The 26,301-nt window shown below is 43.0% G+C and overlaps 4 protein-coding genes across 4 annotated transcripts; 2 read left to right on the top strand and 2 right to left on the bottom strand.

Annotated features, from left to right (window-relative positions):
• Positions 1-2,035: 2,035 nt before the first annotated feature.
• Positions 2,036-3,158, top strand: LOC133014166 (transmembrane protein 158). Its single transcript, XM_061081334.1, has one exon. It carries the CDS (start codon positions 2,036-2,038, stop codon positions 2,735-2,737), a length of 702 nt encoding a protein of 233 aa, XP_060937317.1. The 3' UTR covers positions 2,738-3,158.
• A 2,544-nt stretch (positions 3,159-5,702) lies between these two features.
• Positions 5,703-14,032, top strand: LOC133014165 (CUB domain-containing protein 1-like). Its single transcript, XM_061081333.1, has 9 exons — positions 5,703-5,961; positions 6,934-7,143; positions 7,227-7,589; positions 7,674-8,051; positions 9,509-9,700; positions 10,579-10,950; positions 11,034-11,390; positions 12,318-12,405; positions 12,792-14,032. The coding sequence occupies exons 1-9, from the start codon at positions 5,874-5,876 to the stop codon at positions 13,234-13,236; spliced, it is 2,493 nt and encodes an 830-aa protein (XP_060937316.1). The 5' UTR covers positions 5,703-5,873; the 3' UTR covers positions 13,237-14,032.
• A 995-nt stretch (positions 14,033-15,027) lies between these two features.
• clec3ba (C-type lectin domain family 3, member Ba) lies at positions 15,028-17,540 on the bottom strand. The gene is made up of 3 exons (XM_061081740.1): positions 17,343-17,540; positions 17,112-17,210; positions 15,028-16,258 (listed from the first exon to the last, which is right to left on the bottom strand). The coding sequence occupies exons 1-3, from the start codon at positions 17,437-17,439 to the stop codon at positions 15,858-15,860; spliced, it is 597 nt and encodes a 198-aa protein (XP_060937723.1). The 5' UTR covers positions 17,440-17,540; the 3' UTR covers positions 15,028-15,857.
• A 1,804-nt stretch (positions 17,541-19,344) lies between these two features.
• fez2a (fasciculation and elongation protein zeta 2a) lies at positions 19,345-24,907 on the bottom strand. Its single transcript, XM_061081751.1, has 9 exons — positions 24,570-24,907; positions 23,200-23,308; positions 22,878-22,994; positions 22,638-22,770; positions 21,406-21,671; positions 21,168-21,248; positions 20,923-20,998; positions 20,777-20,842; positions 19,345-19,610 (listed from the first exon to the last, which is right to left on the bottom strand). The coding sequence occupies exons 1-9, from the start codon at positions 24,905-24,907 to the stop codon at positions 19,594-19,596; spliced, it is 1,203 nt and encodes a 400-aa protein (XP_060937734.1). The 3' UTR covers positions 19,345-19,593.
• Positions 24,908-26,301: the final 1,394 nt, after the last annotated feature.

The raw sequence follows: 26,301 nt of genomic DNA, 5'->3' as shown, positions 1-26,301 counted from the left end.
CTGCATGGCGAACAGATTAACTTCTTATCTTTTAGCTCAGTCGCTCTGATGAAACAACAGTCTAATTTATTGGTGCAACGTCGTTGGTTACTCTCTGTCACCGGAAATCCCACCGTGTTTCTCGGCTTAGTGGCCGTCACAGTCACCAGAGCTCCAAATATTAAAATGCAGTCCCTGAGCACTTCATTAGGAACACGTACTACTCGTGTGTAAGACCCTTCTTTGCTTCACTTCTTCATATCTGAGTTACAACAACATTTCTCTGATTTCCTGCTCCACATTGGCCCTTGTTCCATCACATCATTTCGGCAGATTTATCAGATGACACATTCGTGCTGCTAATATCCTGTTCTACCACATCTCAAAGTGGAATCTGATCTGGTTTCTGGCGGAGGCCTCATGAAACCAGTTTGAGAAGTTATTAACATTATCCTGCTGGAAGTATCCATAAGAACATGGTTAAAAGACACGGACATGTTCAGCAACAATACTCAGATAGTCTGTGGTGTTTGGAAAATGATCGGTTGGTATTTCGGCACCTAAAATATGCCAAGAGAACTCATCTCCAGTCACTCATAGATCAGCACCACCACAAGCATCACCACCAGTCTCGACTGCTGACAAAAGGCAGGTTGGGTCTATGGTTTCTTTTCTCGCCAAATACTGACTCCACCATCTGCAGCCTCAGACGAAATCTGTTTCCGAGTCTTCAACTGCCCCGTTTTCATGCCGGAATGTGTCCAGTGCAGCCTCACATTTTAGTTTCTTGGCAGACAGGAATGGAACCTGACTTGGTGTTCTGCTGTTGTGGACCATCATCTGTGAGAACCCCTGCCTGAGAGGATTTTAAAATACCATCTAGAAAAAAATACCTCTGCACTGGTTTCAGGACACTCGGACATGTCATCATCTGGAGAAAAGTTGTTCGGCCAATTTTGTTAGTTTTATTTTTGATCTCTGCGTTATCTCACCAATTGTTGCCTGTCTGTATATAGTTTTTACTTGTCATTTATGTTGTTGTTCTTTCCATGAGCAAAGTTCCTTTGTCTGTGTCTGTGCATGTATTATTACACATATCTCTTTTTGATATTTTCCCGGTGCAGATAAAAACTATCATCTTAAAACATTGAATATCTGTGCAAACTCCTGCAGCAAGCCATGTCCATGTTGCCTTCCAGAGTTATTCAATTATTGATCAATGCTAGTATAGTTCTAATGGTCAGTATATCGGTTATTGGCACCATTGACTTTGACTTCTTTAATCAAACTAAATAGATAAAATCAATAAGTTTCACAGTTTCCCTGACGGATATTTATAGATGGCCGTTCACAGAAGGTTTTAAAGCAGCATTCATGGTTCATAGTTTTTGTAAAAACTGTCATTTAAAGAATAAATCTTGGGAGGCTTTCTCTTTAATGTCTGGACTGATGGGTCTGACATTATGAATTATTGATCTATGTCATGTTGGTGCCACAGGTTGACCTGGATAGTGCAGTGCTTCTGCCACATGTCTCATCCTGGGAGACAGATGAGAGCTCAGCCTGCGGATCTAATCAGACAGACATGGAGGAGGATTTTTTTTTTAACTTGGATTGTTGAATGAAGGAGGTATAGCCTACTCTACTGTATGCGAGGCTCTTGTGTCCCTGCATGCGCACTGGAGGGTCTCTCCTCACCGCCCATGTGTTCGGAGCTCAGCTCACACCTGGAGAGACAGAGGAGCTGGGAGCTGTGGGATGAAGAGGCTCTGCGCACGGAGCTGCTCCGCCTGCCTCTCTCCTGGAAAAGCCACACCACGCCACATTTATTTATTGGGAGACCAAGTCGGGAGGAGAGCCTGCAGCGGGAGGGGGGCTGGGACGCGCGCATGCATGTGACCAGCTTTCCACCTTTTCAGTCGGGCTGGGTTTTGAATCTCTCCATCGGGAGCCGCAGCTTTTCACAAGCCACCGGAGTGAGTGGCGTCTCCCAGCACCTCCGTCGCCCGCGGATCGTCTCAGAGACCATGCGAGGAGGAGAGACTCTCCCGGTGCCATGCTGAACACCTCCCGGACCCTGCTGCTGCTGGCTCTGGCCGCCGTGGCCGGTCTCCTGCAGCGATGCCAGGGCTGGAGCGACGAGGACCTGCTGCTGCCGCCCAGCAACTCCTCCAACAGGTTCCTGCCCAACCTGGAGGTGGACGTGCGCTTCTCCAAGAGGAGCGTGGAGGAGAGCGACGCGTCCTCGGCCCCGCTGCAGCCGAGCCTGTCCCCGTGCAACGTGAGCGTCCAGCGGCTGCTGCCCACCTCGCTGGTGGCCCGCTGGGACAGCAGCTTTGGCTTCCAGTGTGACGTGCTCCTCTACACCACCAACACCCACGGCAGGGCGTTCTTCTCCGCCTCCTTCAACAGGGCCATCTCGCCCGTGGTGGTGGAGCACCTCGGGGTCAACGGGGGTCAGCAGGAGCTGCGGCTGTGCGTGGGCTGCGGGATGTCCCGGTACCGGCGCTTCGGCCAGGGCCGGACCCGGGGCCAGCAGAGCGGGGACCAGGTCGCCTTCTGCTGCGTGGACTTCAGCCTGGACGAGCTGAAGGGGGACAAAAGTTGGAGGCTGAACAGGAAACCCATCGAGTCGACACTTGTGGCTTGTTTCATGACTCTGGTGATCATCGTGTGGAGTGTTGCTGCTCTCATATGGCCGGTGCCCATCATTGCAGGATTTCTGCCCAACGGCATGGAGCAGAGGAGACCCAGATAACTGAAATGATCTTTCTATTGATTATAGCCTGTGCTGCCTATACTATAATTGTAGCCATTCAGCTCTTCACACTTTTGGAGGGTTCTGGGAACTTTTTTGATGAGATGCTTTCTTGTGGGTATTCTTTACTAAACCTCCTCCTCTTTAGGACAACCAAGGTAATGTATGAAGAATTACACTAGCCAATAGTAATCTATACTGGGACCAATACCAACGTGTTTTGTATACCCTTGTAGGCCTTCCTATAGATTATGTCAGCCGTGCAAACTTTTTCTCCTTCAACTGTGTTTGTATAGTTTTTAATCTTTCTAGAAAAGTTTTTGCCTTATGCCATGTGAAGGACTTTTGCACTGAAAACCGAACTCTAATATGTGCCGTCACATACAGTACTATATATAATATATATTCAACCTATAGTCATGTTCAGAGTAAGTGTGATAGTTTTCATTTCTAATACATTATGAAACATCGATGTTGTTTCTGACTGACATAGACTGAGGTTCAAGATTTATATTGTTAGATTTCTAATGTCGAGTTCAGTTGTGCTTATTTGTAGGCTATTCATGTTTAAATGAAAAATAAAATTGATTATAGGCTATAATTCAGATTCTCTCTGACCTGTTTTGTCTGTAGCCTAAATCAATTCACTTCTCACTGAAGTTCACGTTTGAGCCCATAATGCAATGCTTGTCTAGAGGAAACAGATTTTGACATGAGATGCACCTTTAAGTTATGACAATAGGAAAACTGGGCCAAAACGATACTGATAATAGTTGTAATAATTCAAAAATTACCTCAATTTGTAAGGTTAATCTATGGAAATATTGTCAGTTAACTTTACTTTGATAAATGAGTGTTACTTTATGGCTGAACAATGAGCAGCATCTTCTTGTTAACGCTGGTTCAGGTGGTTGTAAAATCTTTATACACTGTTGTTTAATGTAAAACCATTCATAAAGGCTTATACTTTCAATTTAAAAAATCTGTATTTGAGTCATTGAGGTCCTCCCTGGTTTCCATCCCCTCATTTTAATGGACAGTGTCAAGTACTGAAGCATCACACAATCACTCGCCATCTGTAACAAATGCTTGTTTCCTTGTACAACTATTTCTTTGCCATTCAAGGTTTGACCGCACACAACCGGCCCTCACGTTAAAGTGGGAGAACTGGTAGGCCACAGCAGTGCAAATACAAGATACAGGGACCATAGCAGACAAGCCAGAGACTTTATCAGCCTGATCTGACAACGACACTACTGAGCTGACGGATTTGTGACGGTGACAAACTCTGAGGGAAACTTTCACATTAATATTGTGGGCACAAAGCAGTCAGAGATGTCTATCTGGTAGAAAACAGATTAGTAAACAGGTCACCAATCATGGAGAAAATAACAGGCTATATCATCCGTAACATTCAAACAGATAAATGCTTCAGTGCTTCGGTGTCGCGGCTGATCGGTGTATCTCTTTTAAGATTTTATTTAGTTTCTTCGCATTTTACAAAGACTAGACAACCAGACAGAAGATTGACAGAGAGATAGAGGGAAAAATAGGAATATGAACATATGAACATATCATACATATACTCACAAATGCTGTGTGTTAGATATCATACACTAAAACACGGTTCATAAATAAGCTGAAAGGGTCAGTCAGTCCTGACATGGCCTCACCCAAATGAGGAATGGGCCTGAATAGTTTTTTTAGTGGAACTGGTTCTCAAAAATCTTGGTGTTCTCCTCTGTATGAGCGAGATCATATCAGCCATCCAATTCCTGAAAGGAGAAGGTGATCATTCCTGTCCCTCAGAATCAGTCTTTTGGCAGCGATCATCCCGAGCGTATAGAAGTGACTCAAGTCAAAGAAATGAGTCAAAGTGCTTTACAAACATGGCAAAGGGAAAACAATACAAGTGTGGATAAAAAGAAAGTAAAACTAACGTTGCTAGAGGAAGACGCAAAAAATGAATTACAGGATAAATGTAAATGAGATAATAAGAGAGACAGCAGCAGAATCAAGAGACAGAATCAGGGTGAATTGTGGGACAGGAAACTATTCCAGAGCTACATAAAATAATGCATTATGTCTATCGTGGAAATTATTCAACTCTGAGTTCATGACAAGAACGTATTATATAATAGGCCTAAATCGTCTACTTGCAATATTAATGCTTTGTTTATAGATGAGAATCCATTTTAGTACAGTGGTAAGGTTCAAAGTAAGCAGTCATATTACAGATGACGCAGATTGAGGAAAAGGTTTCAACATGACTCACACCTGAATAATTTACAGTATAAAAACTAAAACCCGTATTTCCTTTCTGACAGAGATTTAGGCCTACTGATCAAACTGAAAACACATGAATGAGTCAGTGTTGTGGTAAAATCTCTAAAAGGAGAAACAACATTTTAGTTATATATAAATTATTGGGAGCTCGTTTTAAAAGCTTATGTATTCATGTAATAAACTAAATCTCCTATGTGTTATATGACAATTTAATTTGAACTTTGAGGACTGAACAAAAACACATTATCAACTCTACAGGACTTTATTTATAATTATAGGTATAATTGTAATTGCAATTATTATTATTAGTTGAAGTAATGGTAGTGGTAGTATAAGTAGTTTACTTTTATTTTTTTAATTACAGTTAGTTTAAATATTCGAACTGTATTTATTATGGCTGTTTTCTTTTCTTTTTTTCTTTTTTTTAAGCATTAATGAACTCTGTACCTGTCAAAATGGACGACGTGGCCACGCCTTGACATACCCTGGTAATTTAACACTACCTCCGGGCTGCTGACACACACACACACACACACACACACACACACACACACACACACACACACACACACACACACACACACACACACACACACACACACACACACACACACACACACACACACACACACACACACACACACACACACACACACACACACACACACTTACACACTCATCAACTAGGAAGTGGAGTTACGTTGACTGCGTCCCGACGACCTGCGGCCTTATCTCTACGCAACAGAACCACAGGAACATGTTGCGCATTCTGGACAACAGGCGCTGACAATGTGCGCAGATTTCCCCGCAGGTTCCTCAGACTTGTAGAGTTTTCCTGTGGGACCAGTCTATGTGTTGGAGAGGCAGCATGTCCGCTCCCACGATCCCAGTGGCTCTGCTCCTTCTCCTCCTCCCAGCCATCGTCTCCACTGCACCAGGTAGGTCTCAGCTTCATTATTTACCAGTAAAGCAGATACAGGGTGGAAGCTGCTGTTCAGAACAATAGCGGTGTTGATCAATAATTGATTCTCCCTCAGATTAAAGGATAACTCTGGAGGGCAACGTGGATAACATGTCAAACGTGTTAAGAGAAACTAGTGTCATTGTGCTGGTTTCCTGCTGAGGTGGTTTCTGAGTTCAATGAGTAGCCAAGATCAGGTTAAGAATGAACACAAAGCAGTGTCCTTTCTGTGAGGAGATGTTTTTGTGTTGTTCTTGTAAGTGTCTGGTCTGTGTTCTCTTGTTTGATCAACAAAACCCAACAATCCTTCCCCAGCAGGTTGTTGTCCACTCCAGGAGCATATATATATACAGAGGAATATAGAAGGACCACAGGGAAGCAGGACATGGCGGTTGATTCAGGCAGCAGCATTAGCAGCTGTAGTGTGCTAACATGTCTCTGTTTGCTCAGCACGGGTCTGGTTAGTCACAGAAGGAGCGGAGCCAAACTGTCCAGCCCGTCTTTCAGCAGGTTTAGTCACTCAGTAGAGCACGTACCTCAGCCAGAGCCTAGCAGTGTCCTTAGATTCAGTCAAGCTGCCCCACATCTGACAGCTTATACCCTTTACCTGCCAGGTTTCTTTCATCTAGACTGAGTTGTTCCCAAGGAAATTGGTGAAAATGTCAAAAAGCCTAGATAAATGTTAGAGAAGTTGAAAAAAATCCAAGATCCGCACAAAAATGTGGTTCATCCCTGACCCAAATCACATCTTTCCACCAAGTTTCATGTAATCCTGCTGAAAAACAAACAGATGAAAACCTGCTTGGCGGAGGTAGAGTAAATATATCTTTATCTGGTTTTCTGTCGGACCAAAGTGATGATTTTATTGTGACGTCTCCTAACTTTATTCAGGGACGGACATCTACGGTTTTAATCACTTATTTATGTCAATCAAATGTCTTTTCTCCAGGGGTCCAAAAACTGACCATCACCCCTGACAGAGGCACCACCTTCAACATCACCAGCACCCAGGTCAAAGGTTGTAAGGTGTGCACAGGGGCAGGTCTCTCCCGGAGATGTGATGCATCTCTGCTGTTAAATGCAAACTCTCCTGGGTCAGTGGAGTTCGAGTGCCCCCGACCTCAAGATGCTTTCAAGGTCGAAATTAGCCGCAGTATAGGTAAGAGCGCTGACGTCTCTCTGAAGGAATGTAAAAGGTGTCTTGCTGGATGTATTTACTCTAACAGGAAATTCTTTCTTCAGAATGTACTACAAATTCATGCACTGGCCACATCATCCAGTCTGACTCCGGCTCCCTTCCTCTGCTGGATTTTAACCGCAAGTTCACTTGGAACCTGAAGGCAGCGGCACCAAAAGCGTTCAAAATAGACTTCAGCGGCACAGGTCTGAAACAGATTAATCCGTCCGAGAGCTGTGCGGACAGACACAGCTACACCCTCCAGGCCCTGCAGTCTACAGGGAGTGTGGCCGTAGGGAAATACTGCAGAGTCGGCGCTATCAGCAGCGCTCAGATACTGAGTCTGGGCAGCTTTTCTCTGGAGGTCCCAGGAGGGCAGAAGCTGCAAAACGGCCAGTTTGAAGTGTCCGTCGGGGAGGAAATCAAATGTGAGTTGGTTTAAAAATAACTTCTCCTGTGGGTCTTTCAATTGTTTTATTTGACGGTTTAATTTCCTCGTTTCTCTCTCCCAGCCCTTGCCAAAATCACGCTGACGTTACCAAAGGGGACCTCGTCCTCCGTGCTGCTCTCTCCAAACTACCCGGACAGCTTCCCTGACGACGATTTGATGGAGTGGTACTTTCACGTTCCGGACATGAAACACAAGACGGCCGTAAGGTTCTTTAACCTCACACAGCCCAGATGTCTGAAGAAGGAGACGGCCGTGGAGTACCACAGCAAAGGGAGAGCAGCGCTGGTGCAGAGTGTGACGGATCCGAAGCTCGAGCAGAGGTGGGGGAACTTCTCCATGACGCTGAGGAACTGTGAGATGGAAAGAAGACGAGCTGATTCTCCTGGACTCAGCCTACAAGTCCAGGTGTCCACTTCAAGTGCAAGTGCAAGATCATTAGGTGTGTACTTCATCTGTAGTTTACTGTGTTGTTTAGCTTTGGGATCATGGGTGGTTTTGTTATAACCTTGTAAGTGTTGGCCCTTTGACATGGTTTGCTACAGTGATCAGATCGAGCTGAGCCGGAGAAATATCCAGATGTTTGGGTTGACGAGTTTTCCTTATAGACATTCTGGAACGTTAAAACTGACAGAATAATCATAAAATGATTTGAAGGGTCAAAAAATCCTTCAATTGAAACTTAATGTTAAATTCTAAACTCTTAACCCTGTAAACTCTTTTGAGTACGGTCTCTTACCAGCCACAGCAGACCGATGCATCCAAACTAAACAACCCCCCCCCCAAAAAGATCAATTAACATTTACAAAGCCATCATACACGATCTGCTCGGCACCAAACAGACACAGTTAGCTGCTAAAGAAACAGATAAACCTCGTAGGAGTTGGTTGAGACCAGGAGCTAAAAGAAGATTCATTTTTGGACTTGACGCTAGATGCATATGCTAGTGAGGTTGAGATATCAACTATATGAGGTGATAATATGTCAGTGTTGTGCCCACTGCTTAAACTGGGCTTTCAACTTATTTTTTAGCTGGTGGTGTCGCATAATGATCAAATATTGCTGCTTTGAAGTGTTATTGTACCTTCAGTGCTGTACTTCTAGTATTAGTTCACACCACTTTGCTCGGTCAAACTTAAGCAGTTTTCAAACTCCAGAATATGTGGGGACATCTTTCAGAGTTTGCCTTTCACACCAAGAAAGTCTGGAAGATTTCGGGAAACTGCCGGGAGTTGGGTGCAAATCTGAAAGCAGTCATATTGACAAGCTACTGTAGCTTGGTGTTTAATCTTAAATTCTATGAGTTAGTCTGGTCAGTGCCAGATTATTTAATTCATAAAGACTTGGAATAAAGAAAAGGAAGTAAATCTCTACTTTGTTAAAGCTAAATGCTGGAATCGTGACAGAAAATGTTTGTTTGATTTCCTAGTTTATAAATGAAGTTTTGTCTCTAGCTGACCTTGAGTAGCACAGGGTTGCTCTGTGTAGGTGGAGGTTTTACCGTGAATGATGTCTCCTCTGCGTGTCGTAGCAGGAATCCTTTTTTCCTGTTTTCCGATCGTGTTGCAACACAGCTGCTGTTTGGTTAGTCAGGGGTGTTACAGCGTTTTTACCCTTTTTGTCTTAGACACATGATGAGCACTGACGTAGGGAGTGGGCCTCATGATCTGTATCTGAGTAATCGGGTGGTCTTAGGGGAGCTCTTAGATTGCTTCACTAGTGCTGAGTCATGATTGATTGACGGTGATGGCGGCACATCCCCGGGCTTCACTTCCTTCGGTGATCGGGGGAGTCCCGTCCTGCTCATATCTGTCAGATCAAAAATTACAAATTCCAGATCGATGTTGATGCGATGACTAATGATTTCTCACATCTCTTCTGTGCTGTTTTTCTCTGTAGTGTTGTGCAAAGTGGACCTGAGCAAAGCGGGGGGGCTCTTTCTTTACATCAGGAAGCTGAGTCCGACTTCTGCCTGTGAGATGAAGATCAACTCTGTGACCACTGAGAACATCACGGTCAATTCAAACAGTGACCTGTCGTTCCTGGACTGCACCCCCGAGGACGTAGAGGTCACCGCCATGAAAGTTATTGGTAAGTCCAGATATGAGGGTCAAACAGGGGATTCCCTGGAAATAGAAAATACATTTTTAAAATTATCTATACTGTGATAAATGGTTCATCATAAAGATGTAATTCTATTCTACATCTATTTGTATGGTATCAAAATGACTTTAAAAAGTGTGATTTTCAAATTATTCAAAACATCAGAGTGATAAGAACCTAAAATGAGAGATACCATATATGAGAAAAATTAAGTGTTTTTTGAGCTGTGAACTAAATTATGTGACTGTCCTTCGATGAAGTACATGAATGCAGGATTTAAGTTTTAAAGTTGATTACCAAATCTATAAATAAAACATCTACATTTACAGCTCGAACACGGCTCATAGCACCACCTGGTGTTTCAAACCGTCTTGTACCTTGTTCGGCCATATTGATGGAGAGTCAACCATTTGTTTGGTTTCTGTATCATCGCATTTACATACATTTAAAAAGGTTAACAAAATCTAATCAATGATGGGCAGCCACCAGCGAATCGGGAGAGCCGCGCTCATTTTCAAATCTATGCTGAAGCTAAACCGTATCAGCCCCAATCTCCCTGCACTGGCAGTTTTTTGCATTTCCAAGGAGAGGCACTTCAGCCAAAACCTTGAAGAGAAATTACACTTTTAACTTTGACTTTTTTAGTTTAGTCCGTCTCCCACCATTATCATGGAGGAGGCGGGATTTATGACCTATACTGCAGCCAGCTACCAGAAGGCTTTGGCATCACTTTTGAGGGGCTATCATGTCGTCCATGTATATATGAAGTCTATGGTTTACACAGAGTAGTTATTAAAGAACATTTGAATTTCTGTTTATTTATAACCTCTTGTCCTCTATTTAAAATTCTGTTATTTTCCTGTCAGAGTGTCGTGACCCCCGAGACTGTCCAAAGACTCCGGTGCGCCTCTCGCTGCCCGTGCTGCCGGGCTGCCTCCCGGCCCCTGTGAGCAGCGTGACCTGGCATCTCCGCCCCCCCACGCACGGCACCGTGGAGCTGACCTCCCCCGCCGGACCCCTCAGACAGTCCCTACCTGGGCAGCTGTGCAACGACAGCCTCATCATCAAAGTGTCCGAAGACGACGGCACAAGCATCGGACACTTCTGTCCTCAGGGAACGATACAGAAGATCCAGATCCACACCAACATGTCCGTCACCGCGTCCAACACGGGGAGGCACGCACTGAGGACCTGTTACAAGAACGTGCTGGACGCCTGTTTTAAAGAGGAGATATCGGGTAATTTAACAGCCTCAGTTCAATTCAATAGATTTAAACTTTTCTATTATATTAAATATTCTTTCTTTCTAACTCATTTTCAGAAACGTACATCTTCACTGTATCTTCAAAGAAAAACGCCGCCGTCCTCTTGGCCACTCCCGGTTGGCCGGAGGGAATGAAACCTTACGCCACCGTCTCTTGGATCGTCTCCGTGCCACCGAAGATGGAGGCGCACCTGATGTTTGCCAACGTCAGCCAGCCCAAGTGCAGCAGCCGCCACACCAAGATCAGGGTGCAGAGGGTCGGCCGCCGGGAGGAGGACTACAGCCGCCGGGAGGATGAAGAGGCTGAGCAGGAGATCACAGTGTCAGAGAGATTCTACCTCAACATGTCCAACTGCATGCCAGAGAGAAGGCAATTCAGCGTCATCACCAAGATCACGCTTCAGGAGAGCAAGAGTAAGAGGAGACGTTTCAGGGTTGTTTATTATTAGGGCTGGGCAAGTTAACTCGTTTCAATGGAGTTAACTCGAGTCAAGTGATGAGTTAACTCGATTAATTATTTTATCTCGCATTCACTCAGGTTTGATTATTTATTGTTTTATTGTGAAAGTCAGGCTTTTATTTTGTGAAAGTCTGTTGCTGACTGCTGCAGAACAGGAAAAAAGAAAATAATGCTGCAGAACAGGAAAAAAGAAAATAATTGGCGGATAAACAATCGAGTTAACTCATTACTTGAGTTAACTCGATTAAAACGAGTTAACTTGCCCAGCCCTATTTATTATACATCAACTCTAACTTTCTTTTTTTTATATTTGGACATTAATTTACATGAGATTTTCCTATGTTGTCATTACCTTCCTGATAGCGATTCAAATATATGAACTTTGCGTATTGCACAGTAACAAGTACCGATCTGATACAGGTGTTTTTTAAAAATAATAATGACTCCTATTTATATACAGAGAATGAACTACAGTCATTTAACTTATTTTATTATTCAGTTTGACAGTCAGAACTGAAAATGGAAAAGAATAAATCTCGGAATTGGTTTCTTTGAAATATCTCGAAACTGAAGTCTTGCATACAGTACATGTCACTGTTCGACTTGTGCTACTTTCACCATGAAATATATTCCAAAAAGATGTGGTATTGGATCTGGTGGCAAAATCTCTTTAATTTACTCATCTGTAAAATGCTTTTATTTCATCGTCAAATGTTCTGAGAGACTGATACATTCAAACTAAATCTACTGCTCGAAATCACACTAAATGGGGAGATTTTGATCACGGACACTTTTACTCCAAAGATTGTGCTGCTATGTCTGTGTACTTGGTGTGTAATCTGTGGCACAAAGTATTTATGAAAGATTTGATCTGTTTCTAGACTTTCTGCTGACCACCATCCTGAGTGTGGTGGCCGCTCTGTTGGTCATTTTCACCATCGTGCTGGTAGTCGTCTGTCTGGTCATTAGGTAAGTGCATCTGCTCCATGTTTTGAAACGTCTGCATTTTGTCTTAAGAAAGAACGAGCAGCGCTGATGCCTCACAGCAAGTAAATTCCTGGTTTGAGTCCCGGTTCAGACGGGATCTTGTGGAATTTCCAGTTTTCCGCCTGTTCTCTGGCTTCTGTCTAAAGACATCCAGATTGGGGTTAGGTTAGCTGGACACTTTAAATTGACCGTTGCTGTGAGTGTGAGAGTTTATCTCTGTATGTCGGCCCTGTGATGGCGCCCTATCCAGGGTGAACCCCCCCCCCTCGCCCGATCCCAGCAGGGACAAGCTCCAGCCTGCTTATGGTAACAAGAGATGCTTTACATGTCTCCAAAACTCTCATCCTCTTGTTGCTTCTGTCAAACAGGAAGAAGAAGAAGCTGCTGAATCATCAGGTTTCCATCTACAATCCGAACGGCACCAGCTTCCTGCCCGGACAAAACAACTTCCCCAAATCGCGTGAAGACAACGAGTCCCATGTGTACGCCTCCATCGAGGACACGCTGGTCTACACACACCTGCTGAGAAAGGGAATGGAGATCGGCGTCTACGGAGAGACCGACACGTACCGGTCCTTCCCCGGACACACAGACTCTCAGAAGCCGCTGGTCTCCAAAACCTCCAGCGTCAATGACTCGGCTGAGGGGGTTTATCGCCCGTTCTCGTACCCAGCACCAGGGGGTCCTCCGCTTCCCAACAGGCCTCCGAGCCATGAGTTGGTGGACAATGAGATTTACCAGATGGAGGACCCGATTGGGGGGGAGCACTCTCCGAGGCTGGGGCCGAGGCTGGAGCCGGAGGGAGGAAACTGAGGAGGAGATTGGATTCACCTTTTCTTCTTCCTACTTGGTCATTTGACATATTCATTCCCTGGCATCTGTGTGATTACCTGCAGCTCAGCCCTGAAAGGAGCTCTGTTTTCTGAGCGTAGTTTTGCATCACAGCCACGCACATAAAATAACGCTGTTCAAACGTGCATGCTGCTGTTACCTTTTATTTTAAATGAAGATACATTTTATTCTCAAAGTATCAATCACCCCCTAAATACTAGTTCTTCCCACTGTAAAGCGCTGTTTTCCTTTCAGACAATGAATGTTTTACACTTTTAGATATTGTACATGTGTCATTTTGTACATATTATGGATGTTTGTACTGTGTGCCGTTTAAATGCTGAGTTTTACATATTTTTATCTGAATAGAGAGGAGGACTCCGCTGCTGTTGCAATGAATTGCACTTTCTGGCATCATCTGAACCTGAAGGCTGATGATAGTCTGTGTTGCAGGCGATTGCAGCAGCAGTGACTGTGCACCGAGTCCTCCCTGTGTGTCTGTTATCACTGTCCCTCCGCCTGCTGCCGAGGCTTCTAGTAATCACTACACTGTAAATATGCCCTGCAGAGCTGGTAGATACACTCCTGCTACTACAGTTTAGGATTTAAAAGTTGTATTCCAACAGGATTAAGTAAAACATTGTGCTTTTGTTGTTTTGTTTTTTTGACCCATCTCAAGGAAATCTCAGCACTGAAGACGTGATGCTTTGTCTTTGGTGCTTGTTTCCATTCTGCTGGACTTTAGCGACATGGAATAAAAAGCCTTGTACACTCTCAAGTGCTTTGTCAGTGTGTGTTTTGGCCGACCGAGCGTCCCTATTCATTATAGGTACCATTTAAAAGAGACTGTTCAAGAGCTGTAATCTAAGAGGAGTGTGGTAAGCGGTCAAGACCTCTTCACTTGTTGTGAAGATGTGAGTCACTGGTTGTGAGTAAATACAATCTAATGTTTGTAGATGACAGAAAGTCAATACTTCTTATGGAGCCGGATGATACGGCCAAAGATTATATCCAGATAAAAACCTTTCACATCAGTCGATTATCACATTTATTCTTGCTCCTGAGAGGTTGTTGATTTAAACTCTGAGGAGTGACAAACGCCGGATAATCGACATGTATGAGCACAATATTGATATTTATGAACCTTTGTTACATTGTTAGTGAGCAAAGTACGAGGAATTTGTTGCTCAGACAAAATAAAATGTGTTTTAAGTAAAGTTGCCCCCTGCAGTTCCAAAAATGAACAACAGAGAGAGACAAAGTTCAGTGTGGGAAATTAAGTGCAAAACTATCTGTTTAAGAACCAAGTAAAGTTTGACCATAAATAGTTAAGTCTGTTGGAGGGAATAAGATGAATACATACTCTCCCTCTCCCTACACTCATGTTTATGTGGGTGTGGAGGTGACTTTACTCAAAGTCAGCAACCAAAACAGAAACTGGGGTTTTGATGAATTACAGGAGTGGGTGCAGAGACAAGACTGTGCTCATGTGGTTTTTAGAAAAGAAAGATTTAGGAACTTCCAGAAGCTGCAAGTGTAAAACAGTTTGGGAAATTATGTTTTCATTAAAAGGCATGTTGACCTTAATCATATATTTCAGATGGTGGAAAAGATAAATACTGTATATGAATCACTTATGCTGAGTTATTAATTGAGAAAAACATTTGCATTTCAAAGTTAAAATGCATTAGCCTTCCAGAAAACAGTAAGTGGGTAAACATAAACAAATTAAAACCAAGAATTGTTCATTTATTAGCTGCAGTTGCCATGTGACTTTATTGAGCTGTTATAAAAGAATTTCTCAAGGATTGTTTTCTCCAATGAGCAAAAGCTGCTGAAAAAGACAGTGTTGCAACAGAGGAGACACGTGTTTAACATGATATATTTCATATACACAGCATACTTAAACATTCAGAAATGAAAAATAAAGCAAGTACAAAAGAAAAGGCTTTCATGGTTATTGACATTTATCAGCAGAGGCTATAAAATCATATGACAAAGTGAAGCCATCCAGTGGAGTTTACCTTGATTAAAATCTGATCAATTCTAAAATATTCCGAATTATTTAAAACCATGATTTTGCTGAATGCATGTGAAATATCACGTGTCCGTGAGTTTAGCTTATACGGTGAAAGTGTTTGTGAAACTGTGTGAAGTCAAATGACGTCTGAATGGCTTTGGTCAAAAAAAAAAAAAAAAATGCAGGAAATAGTCAGCATTCTTTTTCTGTGTATTGTGTAATGATGCTCTACATGCTGCATTCATTATTGTTCATGTGAGGGTTCATGTTAAAGGGATAGTTCACCCAAAAAATTATAATTCACCCATTATCTACTCCCCACTATGCCGATGGAGGGCTGGGTGAAGCGTTTGATTACACAAAACACTTTTGGAGTTTCAGGTGTAAACAGCGTTGCAGCCAAATTCAATACAACTGAAGTAACTGGTGACCACTTCTTCAAATGTAAAAAAAACAACTGAAATAACCTAACATGCCTCCATGCTGCTCCTGTGGTGCCATCCAAGTTTTGAGCCAAATATTAATGTCTTGGGTTACGGACACTTGGATGATGCGTATTTGGGTGAACTATCCCTTTAAGGCCTCAGATGATGTTGAACTCACAGACCGAGGCCTTTTTGGCCTTGCAGCTCTCGTCGAACCACCTCCCGTTGGCTGTGGTGGAGAGGATGCCACAGTTCTGGCTGCGCCCTCCGTCCGGCTGCAGGGTGATCTCCGTCTCCCAGTTCTTGAATCGCACATTGGACCCAGACTGGTCCAACCACTGGCCGTCGGTCACCATGTCGTTGATGCCCAGCCAGATGTGCTCCTCGGGGCCGATGCTCTGGCGGACGTAGCTGTAGAGCTGGTCGTTCTCGTCCCCGGACAGAGGGGTGGCCAGGCTGCCTCCTTTGGCGTTGCAGTCCTCGCTGGCGGCGTGGAAGGTCTTCTGCACCGGGTCAGCCAGGAAACACTTCCCCAGGACCTTGGTCCCTCTCAGACAAACTGAAGGGGGAAAGTCAGTGTGGGTCAGGTGTGAGTGTTACCTGCATTTATCTCTCTGTCACGAGAAAGATGTTAAATCAGACACTCTTCTTAAAGTTGTTAAGAGTGTTCAACAAAAAAACACGGTAGGACCCACATGCAGAGTATTCACAAGTAGTGTAATTCTAATGAAACAAGTTTTAACAGACAAAACAACTATACACACTAAAGGGGTAAACTGGATAAACACCAAAGGGGAAAACTGGAGGCTTACACAGGGGATGCAGAGGCTCAGGAGAAACAGGATTCAGGACAGGACAGGAGATCACAACGATTAAACAAACGATCCAACGAGGACAAAGGGAAGCACAGAGGCTTATATACACACACAGGGAAGGCAGGGGCAATTCAACACAGGTGTAACACATGAGGACTGGTGCAGACAATCACAGAGACAGGAAGTGAATAACACACTAGGAGCAGGGCCTACAAAATAAAAACAGGAAATAGAAACACGAAGTGTGAAACATGAAACCCAGAAACAACTCAAACAGACATAACACAGAGATTAACCAGAAAACACTTCAAACAGATGTGGAACCTAAACAATATAACCTATATTGAAAATACCAAACCGTGACAATGATTGTATTATTGTTATTATTATAATGGTCATCATTATTATTATTGTTTTATATTTGATTAATTAATTGATTGATTAAATGTTATGTATTTCCTGTTTAACACTCCAAACTTATTTTTAAAAGTTCATCACAAATGGATACAAATTTAAATAAATTAAATTTAAAAAAAAAACTTTGTTTTCTTGCAAAAATCCCTATAGACATTTGCAGTGTCTTTGCAGGAGCAATACCTGTTTGTAGAGCCTGGTGCTCTTTCAACAAATTCAGCTCCTGAATTATGTCACTTATCTGTTTCTTCAGCTCCTCAATTGCTACGCTGTTTGCAGAGTCTGAAAGAAAAAAAGCACGAACATAATGCGTTAACTACTGATGGACTCATGTTGCTCTTCTTATTGTGTTATTCTGAGATTTAACAAGTGAGAACATTGTTTTCGTTTCTTCTATGTCAAGTTAAATCCTACCTTTCTTGCCACTTCTTTTCTTCGGGCTGCTCTGCTGGATCGTGCACTGTGCCAGCAGCAGAAGGAAAAAGATCAGCCAAACACCTCTGGTCTCCATCGTACATGTAACACTTTGAATCCACAAGAAATATTGTTTTGATGCAGCACCAGCAAAAAGGTCCTTGCAGCTCCACTTCCTGGCAAGACTGTCGTGTTTCACCAGAGTCCAATGAGGAAATGTTATCTCAGTGAAAACAAATGTTTTGCAGATGTTTTACAGCCACTTGTGTTGCTGTTGAAACACTGAAGGGAGATGGATGAGGAGCAGGATTAAGGTTGTGTTTAACATCGTCCAGACAAGCCTGACTCTGGCTCCATGTGTTTGTAGGTTACTAATAAATTACAGGAATGTCCTATCTGTCGGAGCATTAACTCACATTCCTGACAGAAACAGAAGAGCATCTGTTTTCACCAAATAGCAAAAACTAATAAGTGATGAATGATTATGCACGGCTGTTTTCTAAGTGAGCTGTTTTTAATCTTTTGTTTTCCTGTCAAAGGATCTGTTGCTTTTCTGAGCCAGAGGTTGCATGTTTGGGCCTCGTCCCAGAACCCACATCTGGATCTCCTCACTGAGCTGGAGGCGGGGCACATGACACGTGGCAGAGACTTAAGACACTTATATAATGAAGAAACAATATTGTGAACTTGTTTAATCTAAGACTGGTGAGACAACCTGGATAATTAAGTGTCACCTCATGGATATGTCAAGAGAAATTAATCAAAATTTCCAGCTTACTATAAATCATCTTATCTCCCAATAACCCTGAATGTTTTTAAAGGGTCCTTAGACCTAAATGCATTTAAATTTTAAATCTCTTTACACTCCTTAAAACTCTTCTTTGTTGCTGCAGCACGGATTTGTGTGGAGTTCCACTTTGGTGAATTTTCACCTGTGATGTTCACTTTGCATCCGTATATGTGTGACTGTGCCCTTAAGGTGGAAATACTTAGTCACTGCATTGACTGGTGAGAGTTCTGATTGGCTCGTCAGCTTAGGCCTGAATATAGTCTCAACTTGGAGCTTGTTTCATGTATGAATAAGAAACTTTCCAGGTTGAAAATACCCCGGCACAAATTTCAATTACAAATGGACCAAAGGCTAATCCATCACTTATGTAGCACTTCAATACGACTGTCTGAGATGGAGATCATCACAGAAAAAACATTGACACATACAGGGAGAGGTTGTATCAATATATTTGAAATAAAATATTTACAAAATACATCCACAATAGTTCTAGTAGAACAGTTATGTGAAATTCACTGAAAATAAGTCATTTATAATAAATATACAAAAGTTCAGGCAACGGCAAAGGCAGCTCGTAAAATTCATACAGAAAAAACAATGCCCAGTCACAGTGTTCGCTGCCGTGTGCACAGCAAAGCAGTCTGAAGCCCGAGGCCCTGTGTCAGAGCTGGTCAGCGCCACAAAAGTAGACAGTGCGTGGGTCACAATCAAATATTCACTCGAATGCATAGTTAGTTAGTTAATTAGTTCATTTCAGTCCAGACTCCATCTTCAGTTCTTCATCGTCCCCAGAATGATGATGGATGTGGTGTCTGCAGATACATGGAAGGCTGTTGGATTATATGATGTTTTGTGCACATTGTTTATGTACACTGTGACTTGTGTTATTCATTTATGTTACATTCTTCTTTTTGTCTGAATCATATATGCATGTGGAATATTACATTTCCCTCTGGAGATCCACAAAGTGTTGTATTATTTTATACTGTGGTCATAGTTCTCTATTTCTGCCAGGTCTGTTTAATGTGCTTTGTGCATTTGTTCATTGCTCAGTAGATAAGAAACACTTGAGTTAAGTACAAAGCACTTTGCATCGCGACTTTGCTCTTACTTCAAACCAACGAGCAAAGCTCAGTGCAGCAGCTCCTACTCTCGTTTATCGATCTGAGTACATTTCTAATATAATTTAGAATTTTTGAATTTCTCCATGATTAAAAAAACACTGAAAAAAGTAAAAAATGCACAGGAACACACAAGGTTTTGCAAAAATCACACAACACTGCACGTAAGATGAGAACAACTGAGTAAAGAACACAACAAAAAAAGACACAGGTTGAATTAAAAACATGCAAGAATAAATTAAGTGTGCTTCATGTTTGCAAAAATAATACAATGAGTCCTCTTCTTCTTGCTGCCACGGATCAGAAGCATCTATACAGTGTTAGGCACCGTCCCTCCGGTCTACGTCGGGCAAAGCACTGCAATAAAAACAGAGATGAACATTAACATCATCATTACTGAAGAGACTTTGGTTTCAGTAAAATGTCAAGTTAAGAAATAAAGAGGAGGAAAAGTAAAAGGAAAACATTACTTATAGACTGGAGCAAATAAAATGAAGCATAACTTATCTCAAACACAGGGTTAGTGATCGGAAAGATTAATACTTGAAGGCGACTAATGCGTTGACCTATATGTTGACTGCAGGGTGAATAGAGCTCTACAGTGTGAGGCGGTGAGTCATTCTCTGTGAGGGAGTCGATACACTATCCGGGTTAAACAAGCCTGTAGCAGGTCATTGTGAGTCACTGTGTGTGTGTGTGTGTTGGGGTGGTGGAATGGTGGAGAAGCGAGGAGAACGTGGAGGTCAGACTGCACTACACTTCAGTGGTCGAGAGGGGGCGCTCTCTACTCCAATTGTGAGCGACAACACACAACAGTGCACATCATATGAGAATGTGACACAAATCTCACCGTCCATTGCTCACACCAGAGCTAGCAGGTGCAAGGCAGAACATGAGACGCAGAAAAAAAAGAACAGAACGATATGAAATAAAAAAGACACACAGAAGATAGAGCTCAGAGGTTTTGGTAGGAAACAAAGAAAAAGGAACTGGTTGTTTATTGTGAATTCAAATTAAATCAAACCTTTTATGTTGATTTCCTTAAAAACATAAAAGGTTTTCTGTCTATGTTTCCTGATGGTATAATCAATGTGTTCATATGATTATGTGCTTTTCAGAATGAGTTTTCAGAAGAGGTTTGAATACATTCTGCGACATTTTAGACTTCAGTCAGAGTAGAAACCAAATTGAAGTTGCTCGGCTTACAATGATTTCTCAAATTCACATAGAATATTTAATGGATTTCTAAACTAAATAAAATTATTTTGCAAATACTTATTTACACTAAGTTTCCTTTGGTAAAATTGCCTTGAATACTTAAGTTGTGTTGGCAAAACATAAATTTGTAAGTTCTGATCAGGTAAGTTAAAAACAGTTGTTCTGCTGAAACAATCTTTTTGATGATTTGTAATCATTAAAAAACACTGGACTGGTCCGTGGACCCTGTGCTATCAGCAAATCACAACTGATCAGTCCCAATATAAACTACAGGACACAACTATCAACACAAGAGAGACACTCACCTTTGAGAATATAGTCTGTTAAGAGACTGGGCACCTTGTCGCTGTCATCTCTCATCGCTTGTAGAACTGAGGAGCAGCAGATGGAGCAGAGTGAGTCACAGCCACTGAGGTTTAAACATGGTGGGTACTAAGATGAGGAAACTTACTCTTGGTGAGGATCTGAAGGTCCTCGATCGAAGGAGGACGTCCCTTCTTCTCATACGGGATGACTGTGGTCAAATACTGTGCAGGGAGACAAGGACAGGGAGGCAGACATTAAAAAGACAGAACGTTTAATGCATGAGTGATGGAGAAACAGTCTGACTTGCTTAATATTATAGCAGAAGGCATATTATCATAGCAGAAAATAGGAAGTAAAGTTCAGCAGCAGAGACAAGAAAAGGAAAGTAACCTGTCTTTCACTGCACCCACTACCAAAGGTTTGTCTGAAGCTGTTCTGAATGACGGAGGAGAATCCCTCCATGCTGAAGCGCTGAGGAGGAAGGAAGCAAAGAGCAGAAACACAAGAGGGGAGATCATCAAAGAAAAGACTAGATTTTTTGGAAAACACAGAATAGAAATAGCAAAGGGAGGGAAAGAAAGCTCTGGTGATATTCCTTATAATCCTGGAATAAGAAAAAAGTGCTCACGGATCCGACTGTTTTCTCAGCGTGGCCCTGCGACGTCCCAGCTCCGCCTTTGAGCTTCTTCTTCTTCCTCAGCAGCTCGCGGTGCTCCTTCTGTCGGTTTTGCACGTCGATGAGCGCTGAGATGAAACTGTTCTTCACCTCTTTCTCAAAGTCCAGCTCGTCCCTGAGAGCCAGCTGCTGCACCAGCTCCTCCGAGAAGCTCCTGATGTTCGTGTCCGTCTCCTCCAGACGCTCGTTCAGCTCCGCCACACTCAGGGCCCTCACCTCTGCACCGCAGAAACACACAGAGAAGCACAGTTATCTGACAGAAGCCAGACAGGCCCTTTAAAATGTGCCAGATTCATTTATATATATATATGATATACTGAATTTATTCAGTACATTGTGAGATGACTTCTGTTTCAGAGAATTTTATTGACAACTTAAAGGAAAAAGTGTGTTTCTAGATTCATGTCTAACATAAAGGAAAGGTTGGCTTAATGTGTAATACATGTATTATAAATATATCAAACAATAATGTAAAATTCACAAAACAGACATTTAAAAAAAACTGGTACCAGAGTATTGAAACCTGGCTTTATTTTATATTTTTAGATGGATGACAAGGCAGCCCTCTGGTGGCTGGCTACAGTATAGGTCCTAAACCCACCTTTTCCATGTTAGAGGATGGGATATGAACTGACTCAGCCCATTCCCACTATAAATGTTAGCCATTGAAAACAAATATATATTTACACTAAAAGGCCGAAATGAACAGCTGAGTACTGTAGTTTTTAGTCAATTTCTTTTGTGTTATTTTCAGTTCCGGAATAAAACACGTTTGTTGCTCTATTGAATATGTACAGCAGCTGGACGGTGTGTGTGGTATTTGCTCGATATAAACTACATTACCCATGTTCATGCTGTGTCAGCGTAACAACAGTGTGGTTCACTGATGTGTTTTATAATATGTTGGACAATGGAGCTCTGGGACACTGAGGAATAAGCTGCAATCAGACCACACGGTTAAATAGGATCAATTCATGATGGTTTTAGTGGGATTTCATTAGACTTGTAGCCAATGAGAAAAAAAACCCGCAAGATAAGGCCTGACCATCAAACAGTCACGAGAACCTGTCCCGACCCTGATATAATGAATGTAGCACAAAGACCAGACATATCTCACAAGCCTTAATATTGATGACGTACCACAAGAGAACTTGGATAATTTTCCTAGATCAGAGGACACTTACTCTCCTCGTAGCCGGGGCTGCTGGTCGGCCGCTGGACGTCCAGTGAGAGCATGGAGAGGTCCGACTGAGAGGGGTCGTGCTGAGGCTCCATGTCGGGCGAGTCCTGCATCATCTCCTCTATCTCCTCGATAACCTGAAAGAATTGGAACACCAGGTTATTGAACCTACAGCCATGTCAGGCTGTCACACATGTTTGAAACAGGCCGGACTATGCTGGAGGCTGGTGTTCATGGAACCTACCTGCTCTGCTGTGTACAGGGGCTCGTCTGCGAGACAGGAGACAATGATGGTGTGCATGTCCAGCTGCTCCCTCAGCTCCTCGTCATCGGACAGCTCTGCTGTGACATCAGTCTTCCTCTGGACAGGAGCAGCAACAGGGGAAGGGGGAGGTGGGGGGTTTAATCAAAGCGCTTAACCCTGGCACAATGAATACATGAGATTTGTGAAATGACCAGAGGAACAGATTTGTCGGGGGAGGGAGACAGGGAGGGAGCAGGGCTGGGGGTTGTTGGGAAAGTGGGACAGGGATGGAGGGGGGGAGGGGAGGGGTGGAGCCACTCACAGGTTTCTCCTCCAGGTTGAACGTGGGGATGTGGAGGGAGCGCGTTCGAGAGTGTTTCCAGTCCACGGGCATCACTTGCCCATAGTTCCTGGTTAAGGCGTTCCAGATTCTGTGGACGGAAAAACAAACATTTCATTGTAAACTATTAAGTTACACTGACATAAATCCTCTGCCTTGATAGTGACTCCATCTTCAAACTACTTCTGTTGACACTGAGGCACCGGAGGAATCACAAATGTTTCATAATCAGATTAATTTTCTGTTTCCGTTCAGAGGGCACTGCTCTAATCCCTAAACATGGAACCTCACAAGTCCGAAAATACAACCGATGATTAAATGTTTGTGTCTCAAAGGCCCAAAGCAGCAGCAGATGGAATATATGTCACTGGATCAATGTTTAGTGGTGATTTACCACTAATAGACGCACTTTTTGTCCACTCAGCATTTCAAATGTCTTTGTAATGACACGCATCTGTCAGAGGGACTAAGAAGGGCTGGTGGATGTTGCATTAAAATGATATTAAGACTCCAGCTGATATTATTATTACTATTACCATATTATCATTACTATTATTATTATTATTATTATTATTATTATTATTATTATTATTATTATCAGTTACTCAGGCAATCAATTTATTGTTACGGTACTCGTCATTAAGAAATCCTTATGTCTACAAAATATTGCATGTCAGAGTTTGTCAGTGCAGGAGGTGACACTTTAAAAGTATTTTGCTAAGTGCGAATAGTCACAAATAATCAATTCACTATGATCCAAAACAGAGAAAGAAAGAAGCATTTAAAACAATGAACTAAATGTTTAGTGTTTGTGAAAAAACTAGGCTTAGATGTAAAAAAAATAAATAGTTTTCGATTATTTAATAGGTTCAGTTACAGCACATGTTGGTCAACCGATGAATGATATCACTTTCACAAATATCAGCTGTAGAATCAAAACATGAATAATTGATTCACTCATATCGACTAATATCGGTCTCCAAGAGCCGTTTAAGGTCAGATATAAATATCATGCTGATATTTCTTCAGCTGTTCTGAGCTCACATTTCCAGGCTGTTTCACTTTAGCTGAACCAAAGATGTTTGTCACTGTCCACTCACCACATCCTTATTTTAATAATATAACACTTTTTTTAAATAAAACTGGTTCCCTGATATAATAAATTAAACTCAGCAGATACAGTGTTTTAATACGGTTTTCATGTAAGCTGCAGTTTATTGAGAGGAAGCCTCCTCGTCATCCACCCATGTTTAACAGCAGTCATCCTGCGGACAGGCCACAGACACACACTCTCACACAGAGACACACACTCTCAAACACACACACACACACACACACAGACACACACTCACTCGTCTGTCTCCAGCAGCGTGTCCTCTGAGATCACACTCCCGGGAGCGACGCTCTCTGTCCGGGGGCTGACATCGTGGAAGCAGGCGGAGAACTTCTCCTGGAGGCCGACCCCCGGGTCCGCGGACCAGAGCTCGTCCCCCGGGGAGAAGCTGCCGTCGAGCAGCCCGGACAGCTCCACATCACCGGGGAGCAGCAGCCGAGCAGCGGCCGCTTCCCCCCCGGCGGCGGTGGCGGCCGCTGCTCGGCCTTTGTGCCTCAGCAGCTCCCGATCCGGAACCGCGTTCGAACCCCGCACACCGGACCAGTCGTCGTCAAAGTGCACGACGGGTGCAGCCATGACCCGGGTCCGCCTAGCAGCTCCGGGGGAGAGATGAGCGAGCGGCGGGTCTGACAGGCCGCAGCATCCTCCCGGTGTGCCCGCTCACTGCTACACACACACACACACACACACACACACACACACACACACACACACACACAACCACCAACACACACACAACCACAAACACACACGCACACACACAATAGCTGCTGCACGGGGCCCACTAGCGGTCACTGTGTCCCGGGACAAAGCAAAACAAACACCACACATCAGAGAAGCGCGATTAAGCTGTTTACACTCTGTTTCTCAGGCTGAAGATATCAAATATTAAAAATCAACAATAAATCGTTTAGCTATTTAATATTTTCTACAAACTAAAATAGTTCAAATGTTGCTAAATTGAGCAAAACCATCACCACGTTTACGCCGATGTCAAGTGTGTGGTGCAGGTTTTAGTCATGTTGTGGGGACCTGGATGTGACATATTATGTAAATTGAAGTAAATCATTATATGACGAAGACATGTTGTGAGATTAGATTAAGGTTGTAGTTATGGTTTGGTAAATATAAGGTTAAAGTTAGAGCAAGTCTCCAGGAAATCAATTGAAGTCAATATAATCTGTGTTTGTGTGTCTGTGTTTCTATAAACACTATGGAGACATTTTCCCCACAAATTGGAGAAATATTGCCCCAAATTCCAACGTTTGACGAAAGGGGAGAAATCTCAAATGGCCGAATGTGTGATGACCTCTTCAACACAAGAAACAAACAGAGGAGCACCGTGACAGAGATCTGTAAATATGTTTGTAACATCATCCTTGTGCCACCATCTGTTTTCCTACTACTATGTAACTTATCCTCTGTATCCCCTTCATTACATTAATTATTTGATCTTAGTAACCACTGTTGTTTTTGCATTGTGGTTGTTAATATGATTCGAGTCTTTCATATTTTATTTGTTCTTTGACCTCTGAGTGTCATGCCAATATTGAAATTGGGAGAAACATTTGAGATAGAGAGAAACAGTGCCTCCTGTGGTTGAGACATGAACTACCCACGCATCACAACAGTCAACGGCCCCCTGTGTTTCCCATGGCAACGGATTCATAACAAACAGAGAGGCCTCAGCCGCTTCCGCTGAGCTGACAGACCCAGACTGTCACACAGGGCTTTGACTTAAAGATGAGTTCACCTCTGTCCACGCTGAAGAAGACGAGACGCCCCCCCCTGCAGGGCCACAGGGAGCAATGGTAGGTTCATCACTGCACACGAGCACAGTGAAACTTTATTGTACAAACAGAGAGGCCTCAGCAGCCTCCTCTGAGCTGACTGATCCACACGGTCACACAACTTAACTCTTTGACACACAAGCTATGCAAACCCCTTCTAATGCACAACATGGGTCCAAA

This window comes from Limanda limanda, chromosome 11 (genome assembly GCF_963576545.1).
Source record: "Limanda limanda chromosome 11, fLimLim1.1, whole genome shotgun sequence".
Classification (NCBI taxonomy): Eukaryota; Metazoa; Chordata; class Actinopteri; order Pleuronectiformes; family Pleuronectidae; genus Limanda; species Limanda limanda.
This window is presented reverse-complemented; position numbering and strand designations above follow the sequence as displayed.